This window comes from Oreochromis aureus, linkage group 7 (assembly GCF_013358895.1).
Source record: "Oreochromis aureus strain Israel breed Guangdong linkage group 7, ZZ_aureus, whole genome shotgun sequence".
Lineage (NCBI taxonomy): Eukaryota > Metazoa > Chordata > Actinopteri > Cichliformes > Cichlidae > Oreochromis > Oreochromis aureus.
The window spans coordinates 28,990,359-29,007,154 of record NC_052948.1 but is presented as its reverse complement, the minus strand read 5'-3'; the positions used below and the strand labels follow the sequence as shown (position 1 = coordinate 29,007,154).

The 16,796-nt window shown below is 40.7% G+C and overlaps 1 protein-coding gene across 1 annotated transcript in view; it reads left to right on the top strand.

Moving 5' to 3' along the window:
• Window positions 1–14,519, top strand: part of LOC120441063 (scavenger receptor cysteine-rich type 1 protein M130-like) — a 72,449-nt gene extending 57,930 nt beyond the window's left edge. Inside the window, exons 5-10 of the mRNA XM_039614730.1 lie at window positions 6,112–6,393; window positions 6,739–7,044; window positions 11,302–11,583; window positions 12,432–12,746; window positions 13,885–13,982; window positions 14,084–14,519. Coding sequence (XP_039470664.1) covers window positions 6,112–6,393; window positions 6,739–7,044; window positions 11,302–11,583; window positions 12,432–12,746; window positions 13,885–13,982; window positions 14,084–14,098 — 1,298 coding nt within the window. The 3' untranslated portion in view covers window positions 14,099–14,519. The remainder of the gene's footprint in view (window positions 1–6,111; window positions 6,394–6,738; window positions 7,045–11,301; window positions 11,584–12,431; window positions 12,747–13,884; window positions 13,983–14,083) is intronic.
• The last annotated feature ends 2,277 nt before the right edge of the window (window positions 14,520–16,796 follow it).

The window sequence follows — 16,796 nt, the reverse complement described above, 5'->3', positions numbered from 1 at the left end:
GTGCTTTAAGTGGTCAGATAGAGTAGAAAAGAGCCATATAAGAACCAGTCCATCTGAAATGCAGTTTGTCTGGCACCCTAAAAGTGCATTTAGTTTGTAACAAGTCTTTGCCCATTATGAAAAGACTTGTATTGTCCTGGTAGACAAACGCCTCCAAAAACAATGTTTTCTAAGACATGTGGCTGGTTGAGCAAAACTTAAAGAACTTCAAACAATGAAACATGTAAAAATGTGTTTTGATGTGCTCTATCATAAAGATACTCAAGAGGATCATTAACTTAAGTAAGTAAGTAAGCCTGTACTCCTTTGATAATCCTGAGACAGCCCCTTTCTGACGTAGCCAAAAGAATGGGATGTGTGTTGTATATGGACTCTAAAATCAGCACTGTTAGTTCTTCTGCAAAGGCTCTTCAATCAGACTTTCAAATGTTTTCAGAATTGCTCTGATTGATTGTCTGGCTGTAAATTTGATGCTATTTCACTAAATCCACCTATTATTTGTTGAGTTGCCATTTTAGAAATGTGCAAAACAGTTTGCATATAAAAAAAACAACAAAGCAAGTTTGCATTCAACTGTAAAGGTATCCAAGGGCTTCAGGTATGAGCTGCTCTCTGTTTCAGAATATCCAGCAGTCGGCGGTGGATGGGCAGGCAATTCTTTGTCTGCTTCTGGTAGATTTTTTTGTTAATGTACTTGTGAAAGGTGGGATTTAACACACCACTTGCCTTAAAGTGCAGATGCAAACTGAATCAAACAAGGAAAGGCCACAGACATAACACACACACACATGCGATAACAAACCACAACATATCATTGAATCATTACTTAGACTTAGTTTCTCCTGTGCCGGATGGCGCATTGGGCGGCAAGGGATCGCCAACAAGCTCAGTTTGCAGCCACATCTTCAGCCTCGTCCCATGAAAGATCGACCGCTTTCAGGTCCTCAATGAATGACCGTCTCCATGTCTGTTTTGGTCGTCTGCGGCTCCGTGACCCCTTGGCGGGTCTCCACAACATGGCTATAAATGTTGGTGAAGAACGTGACCGGTGAAATGGAATCGTCACTCCAATACCATGTCCGCTAGTGGTCGTGAGGCAGTGCGCTGAAGTACCTCCTCATTGGCAACATGATCTCAATACAAAATCTTGAGAATCCGTCGGAGGCCGCGCTGTTGGAAAACATTCAGTCGTCGGATAATTGTTGCTGTCGACTTCCATGTTTCACTCGCATGAATAGCCATCGGTACAACTATCGTATTGAACAAACGGACTTTAGATGATATCGAGATGGTGGTCGATCTCCAAACCAGATTCAAGTTGCGCATGGCTGATGCTGCCTTTCCGAGCTGACAGGCGATGTCCTTGTCCGAGCCACCGTCCGGTGTTATCACACTGCCCAGATATGTGAACTGATCGACTTCATAAAGCGGGCAGTGGCCGACGAGTACCGGAGTATTCGCTCTGTCATAACCGATCCGCATGACTTTGCTTTTGGCAGCGCTAATCCGCAGTCCGATCTTTGACGCTTCATTTTCCAGTATGGTGGTCAAATCGCAAATGGAGTGTTGAGTAGATCCGAGCAGCGCAATGTCGTGAAATCAAGATCTGCAATTCGTCGTCCGTCATTTCCTTGGACTCTGTGCTCGCCATCCTGCAGGGTATGCCGCATGATGAAATCCACAGCCAACACAAACAGGAATGGCGAAATAACGCAGCCTTGTCGGACTCCCGTCTTGATCTCGAACGAGTCCGAAATCCCACTATCTGTACGGACACAGCAGCTTGACTCGTGGTAGATGTTTCTCAGGAGGCTAACGAACATCTCCAGTATGCCACAGGACCTGGCAATTCTCCAGATCGCTCACGCTGTCGAACGCTTTTGTAAAGTCTATGAAGTTGATAGACAGTCGTTGCTGTAGCTCGGCACTTTGTTTGATTATTGTCCGTAGCACAAAAATCTGCTCTGAACAGGATCATCCATTCCGGAACCCGGCTTGTTCTTCCCGCAGCAGGTGATCGACCGTCGAGTGAAGACATCGGAGTAGCACAGAGCACAGGACCTTTCCTGGAACGAAAAGGAGAGTTATCCCACCCCAGGAGCTGTCGTTGTCTTCCAGCAGCAATTGAGCAGGGCCGTAAGTTTTCAACATCTCGACCGAGATCTTGTCAACCCCGGGGCCGGCCAGGCTTCATTGACCGAATCACGGCTTTTGTCTCCGCAACGGTAATTGGACCAACGTTAACTGGAAGGTCATCCATGGGGCGGAAGGCGTCTTCGGGTATTGTCGACATAGGCGCTGGTTGATTCAGGATTTGTTGGACCCATCGTCGGTCTTGTTCCTCCGCCGTTGTAAAGAGGCGGCCGTCCTTGCCCTTGACTGGTACTCCTCAAGGAGTTCATTGAATCATAACAAATGAAGTAGAGTAACAATTGGGAAATTGGGCTTTTAAGGATTAGATTTTACTTGTTGATTGATAAAGTTAGTCTAACCAAAAATCCTGCTTTAAACTGGTCTTTTTTCTGATATTCTTCTCAGGAGTTCAGGCTGAAGAAAAACGTTTTTTTCATATATGAAGCAGTGTTCATTGAAACACGGAACAACTCTGTTTATGGCACTGAGTGTTAAATTGTGACAGTTTCAATAAAGCCTGCTAAATTCTTGCATTTATACTGGAGAGCAAAGAAAAGTTAGACACTAGTTGTACAATTGAAAATCAGTTTCATAAAAACCACGTAAACAGACATGAAGAAGAATGTGTTTGTAAAACTAATGGTAACGCATGAGAACTATAAGACAGACTGTTTGTGCTATCGAAGCAGTTTGTGTTGTTAATCCTGAATGATTCTTGGTCACAACATTTGCATCATCAGAGAAAGGTCATTTTACTTCACACACATTTGGAAAATCGCACAGTTTGACAATAAATGAAAATCCCAGAATAATTAGTATTTGAGATTGTAGCAGCAACATCATTAATAAAAAATATATCTCACAATGTTACTTTGGTTTCATTTTAAAATATAAAAATGTGAAGTTTCTTTTGTAAAACATAAAAAAACAAAACTTAAGACATTAAAGATGGTCTGATGGACTTTGTGAATATCTAGATCATTGGTATTTCCGTCTGAGAGTTTACAGGGCATACGCTGAGACTGTGTTTTAGAAATACAAGATGGTAACATGAGACATGTTAACTTTGAGAACACCAACATCTAGTTTAAGGTGTGAGAAGTAAGCTAAAAAAGGAGTTGCTTCTCACTAGATTTGTTCAAATAAATTAGAACTGATTTGCATTAATTTGATGCATACACATTTCGAGAGGCTGTGCTGTAACTTCACATATTACGAAGTTTTCTATCTTTGAGAAAAGAAAAACAGATAAGTCATAAACTCGTTGCCATACTGACATTATATATTGACATTGTATATTGTACATGTTATATATATATATATCTTTTTCCCTATGTTATACTGTCCATATGTACATAGCACTGCAGAACTGTACCCCCCCCCCCAGCATGTTTACACTGAGTAGGAGATGCTCTGTATCTCATTGTACAACTGTATAGTGACAATAAAGGCATTCTATTCTATTCTATTCTATACATTATGTAAGGAATGCACACAGATATCATGTTCAAAAGGTGAGCTTAACAGTTAAAGTACAGTCCCCCATGCAGTCCATACACACTTTGTCATGTGTGACGAGCAGTCTCACTACCAGGTGACTGTTGTTGTAATTTGGTGATGTATAGAAAAAGTGAATTCTTGGCGTCCTGTGATCGGCCATGTGCAATCACACAAAAGAACACTTAAAGTTCACCATAACCCTCACTGGAGAAAAGGGCTGTTTGGAATTCTAATTGACATTACAATTGTTCTACATTACTCTAAAATCCGTGCTGTGAGAGTGACTTTAAGATCACAACCTGATTTAAAACAGAATCTAACATCAACATTCTTGCCCCTGGAAATAGCTCTAAGATATTAAGAGAATATGGCAAGTGAGATCACAGGATGGTCAAAGAATGTACTTTAAAATGAGATCTTGTTGTTTCACTGGAGCAGTAAAGTATGATAACAAAGAATATGTGCAACTGTGTAGGAACAAGTAGCACTGCTATGCAGTTTCTATGTTTTGCATACAGACTCAGGGCTGCTAGTTTCCTCTTGGCATTTTCTTATTTAAACGTTGGTGACTTAGAACCTCAAAGTTAGCAGCACAACACTTGTTTCCTTTTTACCATCAAACATTTCTTTTAGCCATATGTGTTTATCGGTGCAATGTATCACCAATTTTTATCCAATAACCATAAAGTACCACAAAGAACCATGAAGTAAAAACAGTACAGGTATATTACTACTGATGATCACAGCAGAGCGCAGACAGAGACACGTTTATCCGGACATGGATCAGCTGTTTGTGCTGCTGCTGTGGAGCTCAGGTAGGACTGCTTTGATTAGCTTTTATTGTACAAATGAAAACAAGTTTGAAAGTCAATATTTGGTGTGAGCAGCTTCATGCTTCAGCTCAGTCTGAGCTTCCTGAGCAGTTTTCTGTCATCTCTTCTTGAAGGACATTCAAAGCACTTCTTTGGGTGTTTCTGCCTTTTGTTTTGCTCTCTGTCAGGATGATTTGGGCTCTGGGGAGTCCAATCTATGACTGATAGTGTTCCACTATGTTTGTCTGTGTAGGTATGCTTTTACTGCAGTGTTTCCGATCATTGTCATGCTGAAAAAAATATGCTTTTGTCAATCAGATGCTTTACAGATGGTATTACATGATAGATGAAATTTTGATGTTACTTTGTTGCATTTATAATTCTCTTAATTTTGACTGCATCTCCAATACTGTGCTGCTCTTGTTTGAATCATGTGCCCAATTTTTTAAATGTAAATGGGGAGTCTTCTTCACATACTATGTTTAATAATTCAGTTCAATTTGATTCAATTTTATTTGTATAGCACCAAACTACAACTATTAATACCCAGTAGTAAAGAATACTGGTGTCATTTCCAGTTGGAAACTGTCCATCCTCTTCAGGGATTTGATTCAACATCAACATGTGTTTAAAAAAAGTTTACAAGACTGCATCTGTGAAAAACCAAAACCATACAGCACCTTGAGGTGACTTTTATTGGGATTTAGTGATCAGTGCTATATAAATAAAAATGAATTGAACTAAATCTTACTTGATCAGAAGCTTATTTGCTTCTAAATCAGTTTTTGACTTCTGTACTCTGCACTCTGGTTATTTAGATATTACATAAGATACTGACAGAAGATACTAATCAGACAAAACCTGAGTTCTGGGTCTGCGCTTGCATGCCCCGCTGGTTCAGAGACTTATCACCCGTGAACAAAGCCTGACAAACAGCGATCCATTTTAACTTGCAAGGGAAGCCTGGTCGGATCAGGCTGCAACTCTGCATCCAACCTCAAATGATTCCATCCCCAGCCTTCCCTGCAGCCTTTTATTCTATGAATATACAAGCACCACCCATTTTAAACCCCTGTGGTGTGTCAGGCACTGTGTATGTGTGTATGCATGTGCGAGCACATGTGTGTGTGTTTGTGCGACTTGCTGCTAATCACAAAAGGTCATCTCCCCTCACCCTGTATATGGCTTAAACCCTTTAACGGTACACCATACACAAGCATAGGTGAGGCCATAAAGGGCAAGAGGTTTACTAAATAAGAAAACAGAACCTTTACAGAGGATGTACCTGCAGTTAAACACTATACCCTCCCCCACCATTCTAAATGTGGGAGAGGAGAATAGAAACAGAAGAACGTCTTTGATCATACAGTTTGAAACAAGGCTACAAATTTAAGTACAACAATGACAACTATTATCAAAATCACCCTAACACTGAGAGTTACGTCTGTCCACAGCTGAGCTCCATGAAATATCCTGCTTTATGCTGATGGTTCTCTGATTTTCTCCTCAGACGTCCAGGCTGACAGAAAACAAGATTCAACAGGTACACAGAAAAATTAAAGTGAAATGAACAATCACTGAAGGGAAAATCATAACTCACATTTGTCTCTCATCTTTGCAGAAGTAAAATTGCTTCTTTACTGATGACGCTCTGCTTTCTGTTCAGAGTCTGATGATGTCAGGTTGGTGGGAGGAGCCAATCGCTGTGGAGGTACACTGCAGGTGAAACATCTGGGAGAGTGGAAACCATTGCAATTCATTGACTGTACCCTGAAGGAAGCAGCTGTAGTCTGTAAACATCTGGACTGTGGCTCCGCTGTTTCTGTAGAACAGTCCTCACAAAGCTCAGTGTGGGGGGTCAATTCTACCTGTGTTCAGTCAGGATCTGCTCTGAGGAACTGTGTAACATCAGAATACTTCTCCTCTGCCGTGGAGCTCACCTGCTCAGGTCAGCCCATCAGTGACACTAATGTACCAGACACAAAGACCAGGTAGAATAGTAGCACATCATCTGCAGCAGCAGAAAAGCCTGAAAAGACTTCTTCTATCAGTCCATCCGTGGTTCATCAGTATCCTGACACATACACAGCCACCTGTAGTCAAGGCACCTTTTTAAAGTGACCCTTTTGAATCTTTGGAGCATTCTCTAAAATAGTACAATTTAATTTCTCAGAAAATGTCAAAAATGTAGCAAATATTTGCTGATATTGATACACCACAAAACAAATCACTGACAGCTGAAACGTGTGTCTGCTGTCTCTGATCTCTGTTTGATCTTCTCTGATCTCTCCAGACTCTGTCAGGCTGCTGAATGGTTCCAGTCTGTGTTCAGGCAGACTGGAGGTGAAGTCTAACCAGAGATGGTCCTCAGTGTGTGAAGCTGACTTTGACCAGCAGGATGCAGAGGTGGTCTGTAGGGAGCTCGGCTGTGGGCCTCCTTCGGCCCTCCAGGGGGCGCTCTATGGAGAAGTGGAGGCTCCAGTGTGGAGCAAAGAGTTCCAGTGTGGAGGCCATGAGTCTGCTCTCCTGGACTGTAGAAGCTCAGGCTCAGCTCGAAACAGCTGCTCACCTGGCAAAGCTGTTGGACTCACCTGCTCAGGTAAAGAGGAGCTGCAGCTTTGATGTGGTTCAAACTCACTTTATTCTTTTACTGATGACTCTCTGCATACTCCCAACACATTTTAAATGCATGTTGGCAGTATGCCTGTGCTGTAAGGTCCCTGCATCCACATGCTCATGTAATAAACCAGGGGATAGGTACGTTTAAATGTAATATTGTAATGTATATGTATATTTCTATACATTATACACATAAATGGTCCTACCAATCATTTAATTTTTTGTAATCCACTGGATCAGGCACCATAAAAGTGATGAATGAATCTTTGGACATCGTTGATCACGTTACTCTGGCCAGACGAACGAAGCCTCGTAGTTGTTTTTGCATATATGCCAGAGCTTCAGCACTAATTCCTTTAAGCCTGTTTGAATTGAAGAACTTAGTCATTTTTACTCACCTGCCTGCCCAGAGACAAAGGCAGAAAGACAGAGAGACAAGCCTGTAGACAGATACAGTCAGTTTCTTGGACCTGCGAGGAGTCCGTGTCTAAATAAACAGTTCCCAGATTAACTTAATTGTTGGAGACTGGAGGAGGAGAAGGACGAGAAAAGTGAAAGATATTGAGGAGAATGCTGAGAAGCAATGTTCCCTCTAATTTTTCATGTGTCAAATGCATCCAAGTTACATGGTTTATTAAAATAATCAAATTACAGCATTTACATTTATGTTAGACTACTTTTAATTAAGTTACAATGAAAATTTAAAAAAAAATCTTGTTCATGACCTGTGTAGTATGTTAACACTATTGGAAGTAAAAATAACGTGAACTCCAATTTTGAAAACACAACTTTTTCTTCTTTTCTTTTTTCTTTTTTCTTTTTTTATAAAGCTCTGACTTGTATTATGAGTCTGTGGTCTGGGAGAGACTTTAAACAAGCAACTGAGTTAGGCAAAAAATTTAGTTTTTTGCCGCTGTTTACGGAAAAATTCAGCCAAGGTGGGGTTTTTTAAAAATAAACATTCAAAACTATTTACAGAACAATCCGCTGTTCTACATCAAATTTGATGCCACACCAAAAAATACTTTGTCCACTATGAGATAAAGGAGAACAACAGCCTGATACCTGCAGGCCTGACAGCAGGAGATGTATCACTCCCGTAACTTGTGCATTGCCGTTTTGGTTATGTTTTTCAGCAACCATCTCTTTAAAGTGCCTGAGTATATCTGACTCTGCTGCCTCAACCATTTTCCGTAATTTGCGCCTCCTTGACCAACCGAGGCGACGGCAAGAACAGGAAGCATAACATCCAGTTTCACTGCTACGCAGATGACACCCAGCTCTACCTATCCTCCAAACCCACAGCTACTCTCCCACCCACATCCATTTCTGACTGTTTAAGTGAAATCAAGGTCTGGTTTACTCACAACTTTCTTAAACTTAATGGCAATAAAACAGAATTCATTTTAATAGGCACCAGATCAAAACTGACTACAGTTCCAACCAGTCTTTCGTTATCCATTGATAACTCTGTTGTCACACCCTCCCCTCAGGTTAAGAGTCTTGGTGTCATCCTCGATAGCACTCTGTCCTTCACAGCACATATAAATAATATCACTCGGTCTTCCTACTTTCATCTCCGTAATATTAACCGTCTTCGTCCCTCACTCACACCACACAGTACCGCCATACTTGTCAATGCTCTTGTCACATCTCGTCTGGATTACTGTAACTCTCTTCTCTATGGTCTACCTCATAAATCCCTCCATAAACTGCAGTTGGTTCAAAATACAGCTCGTATTATTTCCAGAACTAGATCCACTGAACATATAACACCTGTTCTTAAACAGCTCCATTGGCTCCCAATTCACCTCCGTGTCAATTTCAAGATCCCGCTTCTCACTTTCAAAGCGCTTCATAACCTCGCTCCTCCATATCTATCCGATCTTCTCCATACATACTCACCCCTTCGTACACTCCGCTCTTCTTCAGCTACCCTTCTGTCAGTTCCACCTGCTCGCCTGACTACCATGGGACTCAGAGCCTTTAGTTGTTCTGCCCCGAGACTTTGGAATGCACTTCCACTTGCTCTACGGACCACACACTGTCTCACCTCTTTTAAATCACTACTCAAAACCCATCTGTTTAGAATTGCATACACCTGATCTGTCTTAGGCCATTTTTACCTTGCTCAGTTTTTATATTTGCTTTTATACTTTTATGACTGTTTATGTCTAAATTTTATCTACCATGTTTGCTATATATACATTTTTTTAAATGTTTTTTATGGTATTGTTTACGTGCTACTGTAAGGTGACCTTGAGGGTCTGAAAGGCGCCTATAAATAAAATGTATTATTATTATTATTATTATTATTAACAAAGGAACCCTCGAAGCGTTAAAGCTAGCTTTGTAAGGGAATATAACGGAAAAGTATGAAACGAAAATGTTTTCTTTGTTGATAGACTTTGTTCGCAGTGCAATTTATTTGTTGCCGGATAGTAAGATGAAAGTAGACACAATTTCAGGCTCCCACATTTTGTCCGAAACTGTACATTAACGAGTTTTTTACTGTTATTCAAATGCAACCGTGGAAATAACGAATAGAACAAAATTCATTCATTCTTACCTTATACTAATCGTGGTGCAGGCCAGTGCAGTGCATGAGCTGATGCCTTCTCCGGTCAATTCCGCTGAGAGTAAATCTAATGTCCCGCTCTACTGTACAAGACAATGGTTACCTGGAGGGATGTACCACTGAGAGGGGTGCTGCGGAATAGTCCAAGTGATCGCTGCTTTAATTTCCCGGTCAACTACACATAAATTGCACGTCGACGCGATTTTTTAAAGCTGGTGAACTAGACCAAGTCATTGATAACAAATGAACAATAAATCTACTTTCTCTGGTACTTTATACCTGCTCAGTTGCAATGCAATTTAACGCTCAACTACAAATCGACGGCTTTTTGATGGTGACTGGCGCCGAATGATGGTCAACTATAAATGTTGTTGTCACCTGGTCGACTACAAATAGATCAAATATCAATGACAAAAAACCAACGGTAAATCAACATCATTACAACGTCCCTATAGTAAAACCGCCGGTTTACCACAGTATTTCAATGTTGTTACAACATTGGCATTTCAACCCTGACCATAACGACGGATCGGATGAAAAATCAACATCAATTCAATGTCGTCTTGCTATCTGGGGTAACATTCAGCAGTCGCCTCATTGTTCTGACACACCAACAAAACTATTGACTACACTACACACTAACTACACAAGATTTGTGCTAAACGTCGCAAATCTCTCACATCTCAAAACACTGCAGTCGCTCCTAACCCCCCCCCCCCCAACAACTAAATGGCATGTTGCCATATCATTTTTTTGATTGGTCAACATGGTACATTTTTCGACCAATAGGAAAGGGTGGGGTTTTTTTGGTTTTATTTTTGCTCACATACGGAGAGTGCTTTCGAGCGTTTTCCTTATAAAACGCCGTTTTTACCGTTTCTTCCCGCAGTAAATATAAACAACGACAGTATTCAGGAAGAAAACCAAACATTGCAGATATTTTTATCATAACTCTGGTTTTACGTGGCCTATCAACACAATTTAAAAACTGATATAAAGTCCACACTTTTTCCGTCAATTGTTCCGTCTGTCCTGCTCATATCTCCAATGGTTGTACACGTTGTCATTAACATGGCTTCACTCCACATCAGCCACGCCGCTTTGCTAGCTAAAACACCGGTGTCGGCACATAAGGACGCTGTCATAGCCTGTCAACGACGTTGATTAGCTGTGTATAGGAATGTGAATCGCATTATTGGCTGGACTATGGGATAAGGTGGCATCGTTCTAATCCCATACGGGAGCAGCCAGTCACTTACTAACACTGCAAAACAGAATTATTAAAGTTTTAATTTTAATTGCAATTCAGGTTAGATTTTTTGTGCGCAACGCAGAGAAGAAGGGAGAAGAAGCGTGGAAGAACGTCCTCCTCACACCAGAGGTTGATGACAGGAGACTCTGAGAGCAGGCTGACGGCTCTTTGCTCTCTCAGCGTGTTAAACAAGTGAACATCAAAGAGGTTAAATATAGTTTTACTTTGGTCATTTTCTTTAGATTTCCAGGTCGTGCTGTAGTGTTTCATCAATAAGGTTTAAACAGTTTTGTGTGGGGCAGAATTTAACAGCATTTATCTCAAACATACCCAGAAGAGATTCTCAGGGAAAATAACTCGACGCTGTTAAAATAACAACTTATGTAGCTACTCTGCTTTCTGTTCAGAACCTGTCAGGTTGGTGGGTCAAGCCAGTCGCTGTGCAGGCATGCTGGAGGTGAAAGTGGGAAAGTGGAGAACAATCGATTATTTTGACTGGGAACTGAAGGAGGCACATGTCGTCTGTGAACATTTGGGCTGTGGCTCTGCATTTTCTATACAATGGAAAAATGAGCCTTCTGAGATTTCTGTGTTGAAAATTGAGCCTGATTGTGTTCACTCCGGATCTCCTCTGAGAGACTGTGCAAAATTATATTCCTCTTCCCTAACCCTGAACGTCACCTGCAAAGGTAAGCACAATCATCTTATAAGTATCTTGATGTTATCCACTTTGCAGGGTTTACTTCTTGTTTGTCAGGATCACTGCTCTTCTCAAATATGTTCATACTTTCTGGGACAATTTATCAAATGCTTCATTCCATTTTTATGGAGATGTCAGTTATTTATGATCTGCTTCACCAGTAAAGGCACCTGAATTCCTGTTCACTCTTTCAGTAACTTAACCATCTCAGGATTTTCCAAAATGGCAAAAAGAGTTACCGTCTGAACCCCAAAAGATCAAAACTGCTCAGTTAGCTGATACTTAAGTAGTAACACCAAAAAAGTACCTGGACATAATTAGTGGAATCATTTGTAAAACTGTGACATGAAAACTTTGAAAACTAAAACTTAACACATATTAATACCCAATGTAAAAATTACATTAGAAAGGAATTTTTTCCTTGACTTTTGCATCTGTTGTAGACAATCAATGCTCACTCATTCACCAAACAACGAAGTGGTAAAAGCTGCACTGTGTCCCAAAGAGCCAATGACAAAAGAGAAAAGGAGATTATATCCCAGGAGCAGTAAAAGGATGAGAAATGAGCATCAAACCAGCTCCAGTTACAAACTCAAAATGTGAGTTCACATTGCATTGAAGAATACAAATAGAATTGGACAGCAGATTGGAAGCAAATGTCCACCAGACAGGAAAACTGGAGGTTGATGGTTCAAGAGAGGGCTGGAGGAGCAGACATATGCTCTGGTGTTTACAGTAAATGGTTTTGGAGAGAGTGCACCCGACTGAGATCCTGCTTTATTTTTTTTGAGCAGAAGGTTGATGTGAACTCACCTTGCATCATCTGTATGTTTACAGACCTGCTGGTTCAGCCAATCATCTCTGTGTCCTTCATGAATGGGGTCTCCATGGCGCAGCAGCAGGGGCTTCAGGTGTCCAGGGGCTCTAACTTCACCATCAGCTGCTCCATCCAGCCACAGTACCCAGGAGGCTCCTTCCAGCTCACCTTCACCTCATCCAACACGGCGCACAACTACACCCAGCCAGCTGTCAATCACTCTGCCCATTTCCTGTTTCCTGCTCCAGAGCCCGCCCACCAAGGAAACTACAGCTGTGTTTATCACGTCTACGACTTGTCCTCTGAGAGCCGCCTGCTGTCTGTCACTGTGTCAGGTAAGCTGAAGCAGAGACTGCTGGGTTTGTGTTCGGGTCAGCATTAAATAACAGACAGGTTCAGGTGTCCTCTGAGTTATGGTACTACTACTTTGATGCATACACTGCAGTAATCTGAGATACATAGAAATATTAGCCATGAATATGCAATAAGTATTTTTGTACTTTAACACATGACCACATGTGGTCTTAAGCCATAGTTCTCCAGCTTTTTGAAGGTCTTTCACTGTTTTTCTTTGGACATTGGCTGCTTTTTCACTCATTTTCAGTCCAGTCCTTGTACCTGATCGATCAACCAGTGTTGTGTCTACACATAACAGATAACTTGGCAAGGACTCAATTTTACATTGTTTTTTAATCACTTTTGTACTAGAAACCTTTTGACATGTCTTAAGTTAAATCTATGAAAAATGCCAATTTTTATTTTTATGTTTGGTCATTGGTCATTGTACTTTTTTTTTTTGCCTGTCCCGTTTGGTTCTTTAGCTGTCAGAATTTATGTCTGAAGGCCAACAAAGATACCCAGCGGATTTACTTTTACCAAGTGGATCATGATGGCCTTGCCGTAGTGATCCATTTGATCAAACTTTGTTGTTGTTCTTTATTTTATTTTATTTTCAGTTGTTACAGATGGGAGAGACATGGCTGGGGAATAGGAAAGGGAGAAAGAAAGATGAAGGAAAGGAAAAACAGAGGAAAAACCTTCCTGGATCACCTGTTGAGAGAAAAAAACAGAAAACAAGAGAAAACAAGCAAAAAAAGAGAGCAACATAATAAACACAGCACCATCGCAATAATCTAGTTAAGTGTAAATAACAGTAAATACTAAATATTGAATTTTGTTGTGCAGCACGCAGGACCGACAGCGCACAATGTGCTTTGAGGTAGCAGCCAAGAAAGATGTAGTTTGTGTCTGTGAACAGTGAACACCTGTGTGCACACCTGTGTGAATCAGCGCGCTTGTATTAAAAAGGTTTTTCCATGTAACGATCTGCCAGAGGGTGTGGGGAGCCATAGCCCCGTCCCCGAGGGCATGAAGCAGGCATGAAGGAGATCCAGGCCCCAGACATCCAGAGGCCTTGACTGAATGAATCATCTCTTTAATGATGCTTGTTGACTGTGAATGTGTCTTTATCAGATCCCAAACACTCAGACGTTGTTAAAGTTGTTGTCATCACACTGGTCGCCCTGCTGGTCATTGTACTCATGATCCTTGGTCTTCATCTCTATTGTCAGGTACTGAACATGTTTGTAGCTGAGAGTGAAGCTGTTCTTTTTTCAATTGAAGATAGGACTGATGTAGAAAGCCTGATTGCTGTGCTGTGATGTTTCTCCAGGTCAACAGACAGTAGAACATCCAGCTGACTGACTGAAAACTCTGTGTTTGAGCCGCTGGAGGAAGGCCAGGAACAAGTTCAGCCCGCAGAGGAGGACCTCCAAGGAGCTCGAAAGCATGTTTGGACAGAGCATGGTCTTATTTCTACACCATCTCTTTTGTCCTCCATCCTCCTGTCTGTGATCCAGAAACACAAGTTCAGCAGGGCTGTGTAGAGATGTTTGAAAGATCAGGTGCTCAAAGTTAAAAAGGGGCACATGGAACCAGGCTGAATAACAACAACCGACATTCATCAAGAATCTAATATGGAATCACATCATACTATATCATTGTCATCAGGTGGGGACAATGCAAAGCAAACATAGCTTATGTTTTACCTATATTTTACAGTGATGCAGTTGAGAGGTTACTGCTGCTCCTGCTGCTGCTCCTGCTGGACAGCAGGGCTGTGTTGATCTGAGACTGGAGACATTAAAAAGTCCATAGGAGAAATGGTAGCTGATTAAACAAGTGTTATTAGATGATAATAAAATGCAAAGATTGGCGACAGTGCTTGAAGTCATAAAGCAAGTGATTGAAAAAACAGTGGGAAATAAAGTAGGCTCTGCCTGTGAATCACTCTTTGCCTCTCTTCCTTCTTCCATCCTCATCTCATTTATCACTCTCCACTTGCTGTCCATCTGAGAGCAAGGTGAAATTTGCTATTGCATTAACCTATTATTTAATTATCCACACTTAAAAATTCTCACACCAATGTTATATCATTAGTAATAATTAAAAAAAAATCTATACACATAAAACACACACATGCACTTACAGTGACAATTTATACCTTCTCCAGAATACTGTATATACTATGGCCACAAGTTTGCATCATGGTGCTGATCAAGAATCCTTCCTTTATTAAATATTATAGTGCTATAATTATAAAATAATGAGAATACAAAAATAAAGTAATAAATATAAATTAGGGTTAGGGATATGTATTCATCATGGTTCAATTTGTTTGACTATCCATTCTGTGCAGGCAGAACACTTATTAAATGTTTAAACTGTAGAGATAATTTTGCTTCAGTAACATCTGCATTTTGTCATATTTGATATATAAAAATAATACAATCTGTCTCTTGATGTATTTTCTTTAAAATACAGTGTGCTTGTTTTTATAATAATCCATAATTATGTGGATATGCATATCAGATATTTTTCAGTGAAATATTAGTCCTCCAGAAAGGCAGAGAAAGGCCCTGTAACTTACTTTAAAACCAAATATCTTCTCTAAAACGGTGGACAGCGCTACAGACCCATGACACCATTACCCAGTTAGCTAGCAGCTATGACCAGCACACGTGTGCAGCTAATAAAATGGTTGTAACTGGCTTCTGTCGAGCTTCTTTTCAGTTATACAGTGATGATGCCCTGTAGTGGTCACTGCAGAGTTCATCGACACATAATGAGACGTTTGAGTTTTGCCCAGTGTTCATTTTTTATCAGGATTGATTTTTGAGTTTTTGGAGATCTGAAGGAAAATACTTTAAATGAACTTGTGTTTTTAATAAGTGTTCTATAAATACTGATAAGTAAAAACATGTTACCATATATAGACTTGCTTTGACCCTTTTATTCTTTTCATCAGTATTTTTGCTTTTTTAATGTTGCCATTTTATTTTTTTAGTCTTAACTTTGATCCAGTTTCATTTCTTTCTGCTTTGCTCCTTAAGAGCCACTGTGCATTTGCACCTGTGACACTCTTTTTAAGTTTCAATGATTTGCATCTTATTCTCCTTTTTTCATGATGAAATATAAAGTACAGTGTTCAGCCCTGTGGTCCAGGTGGGAAAACATCTGCTTATTGTTTCTATAGCTGTGTCCCAAAACGTCTCACACTTCTGTTTAATCAGTTTTCTGTTTGACGTTTATTCAGCTGTGTGAAAACCAAGGAGGAACCCACCCGAGGGATTAATAAAGTTTTATTTAATCTAAACTAATCTAATAACTTTAATCTCAGCAAAACCAGTTTACTTGGGAACAAATAAAACACTGAGAAAAAGCCAAACAATAACCTTATTAAGTGATCTAAGTGACTTATATATATGTTTAACCTGAGTAGCGAAAGACAGCGGGGGGGTTGACAACGATGTGCCGTGCGTCCGCTGTTTTCACCGGCTCTAGTGAGTCTTGAAACTCTGGCTAGCTATCGAGCTGGTGGGTAACAGACGTCTCCGAAAACGTTGGAACACTTTTGCAAATATGTGATGTCTTGAAAAATTGAGCAGATATTTGAAGTTTACACACCCACATTATCGCCTAAAAATATTTTTAAAGTTTATTTTGTGACCCAGAAAGACTAATAAGAGTAATATCAAAAGTAAGTAGCTGCCGCCATTGTTGGAAACTGGAATTGGCTGGGCCGTGCTATGAATTCTGTGATAGGTTCGGCCATGAAGAATGCACCCGACCCATCCTTCAAATTCGAGGAAATGAAGGACGCATTTGTCGGCCGCATTTGGAGCAGCCTTCAAATTGGGACAACCTTTGTTGCGTTGCTGTGACGTAATTGGTCTACAAATGCAGCCTCCGAAGAATGCGGCCTAATTCAGGGTATACATCCTTCAAGGTCGCATTTGAAGCTTATCAAACATTTGATTTCCATGTGTGACGACTGCAAGTGTCCAGAGTGAGGACAGACTGAGGGACCCACTGCTGCACATCAT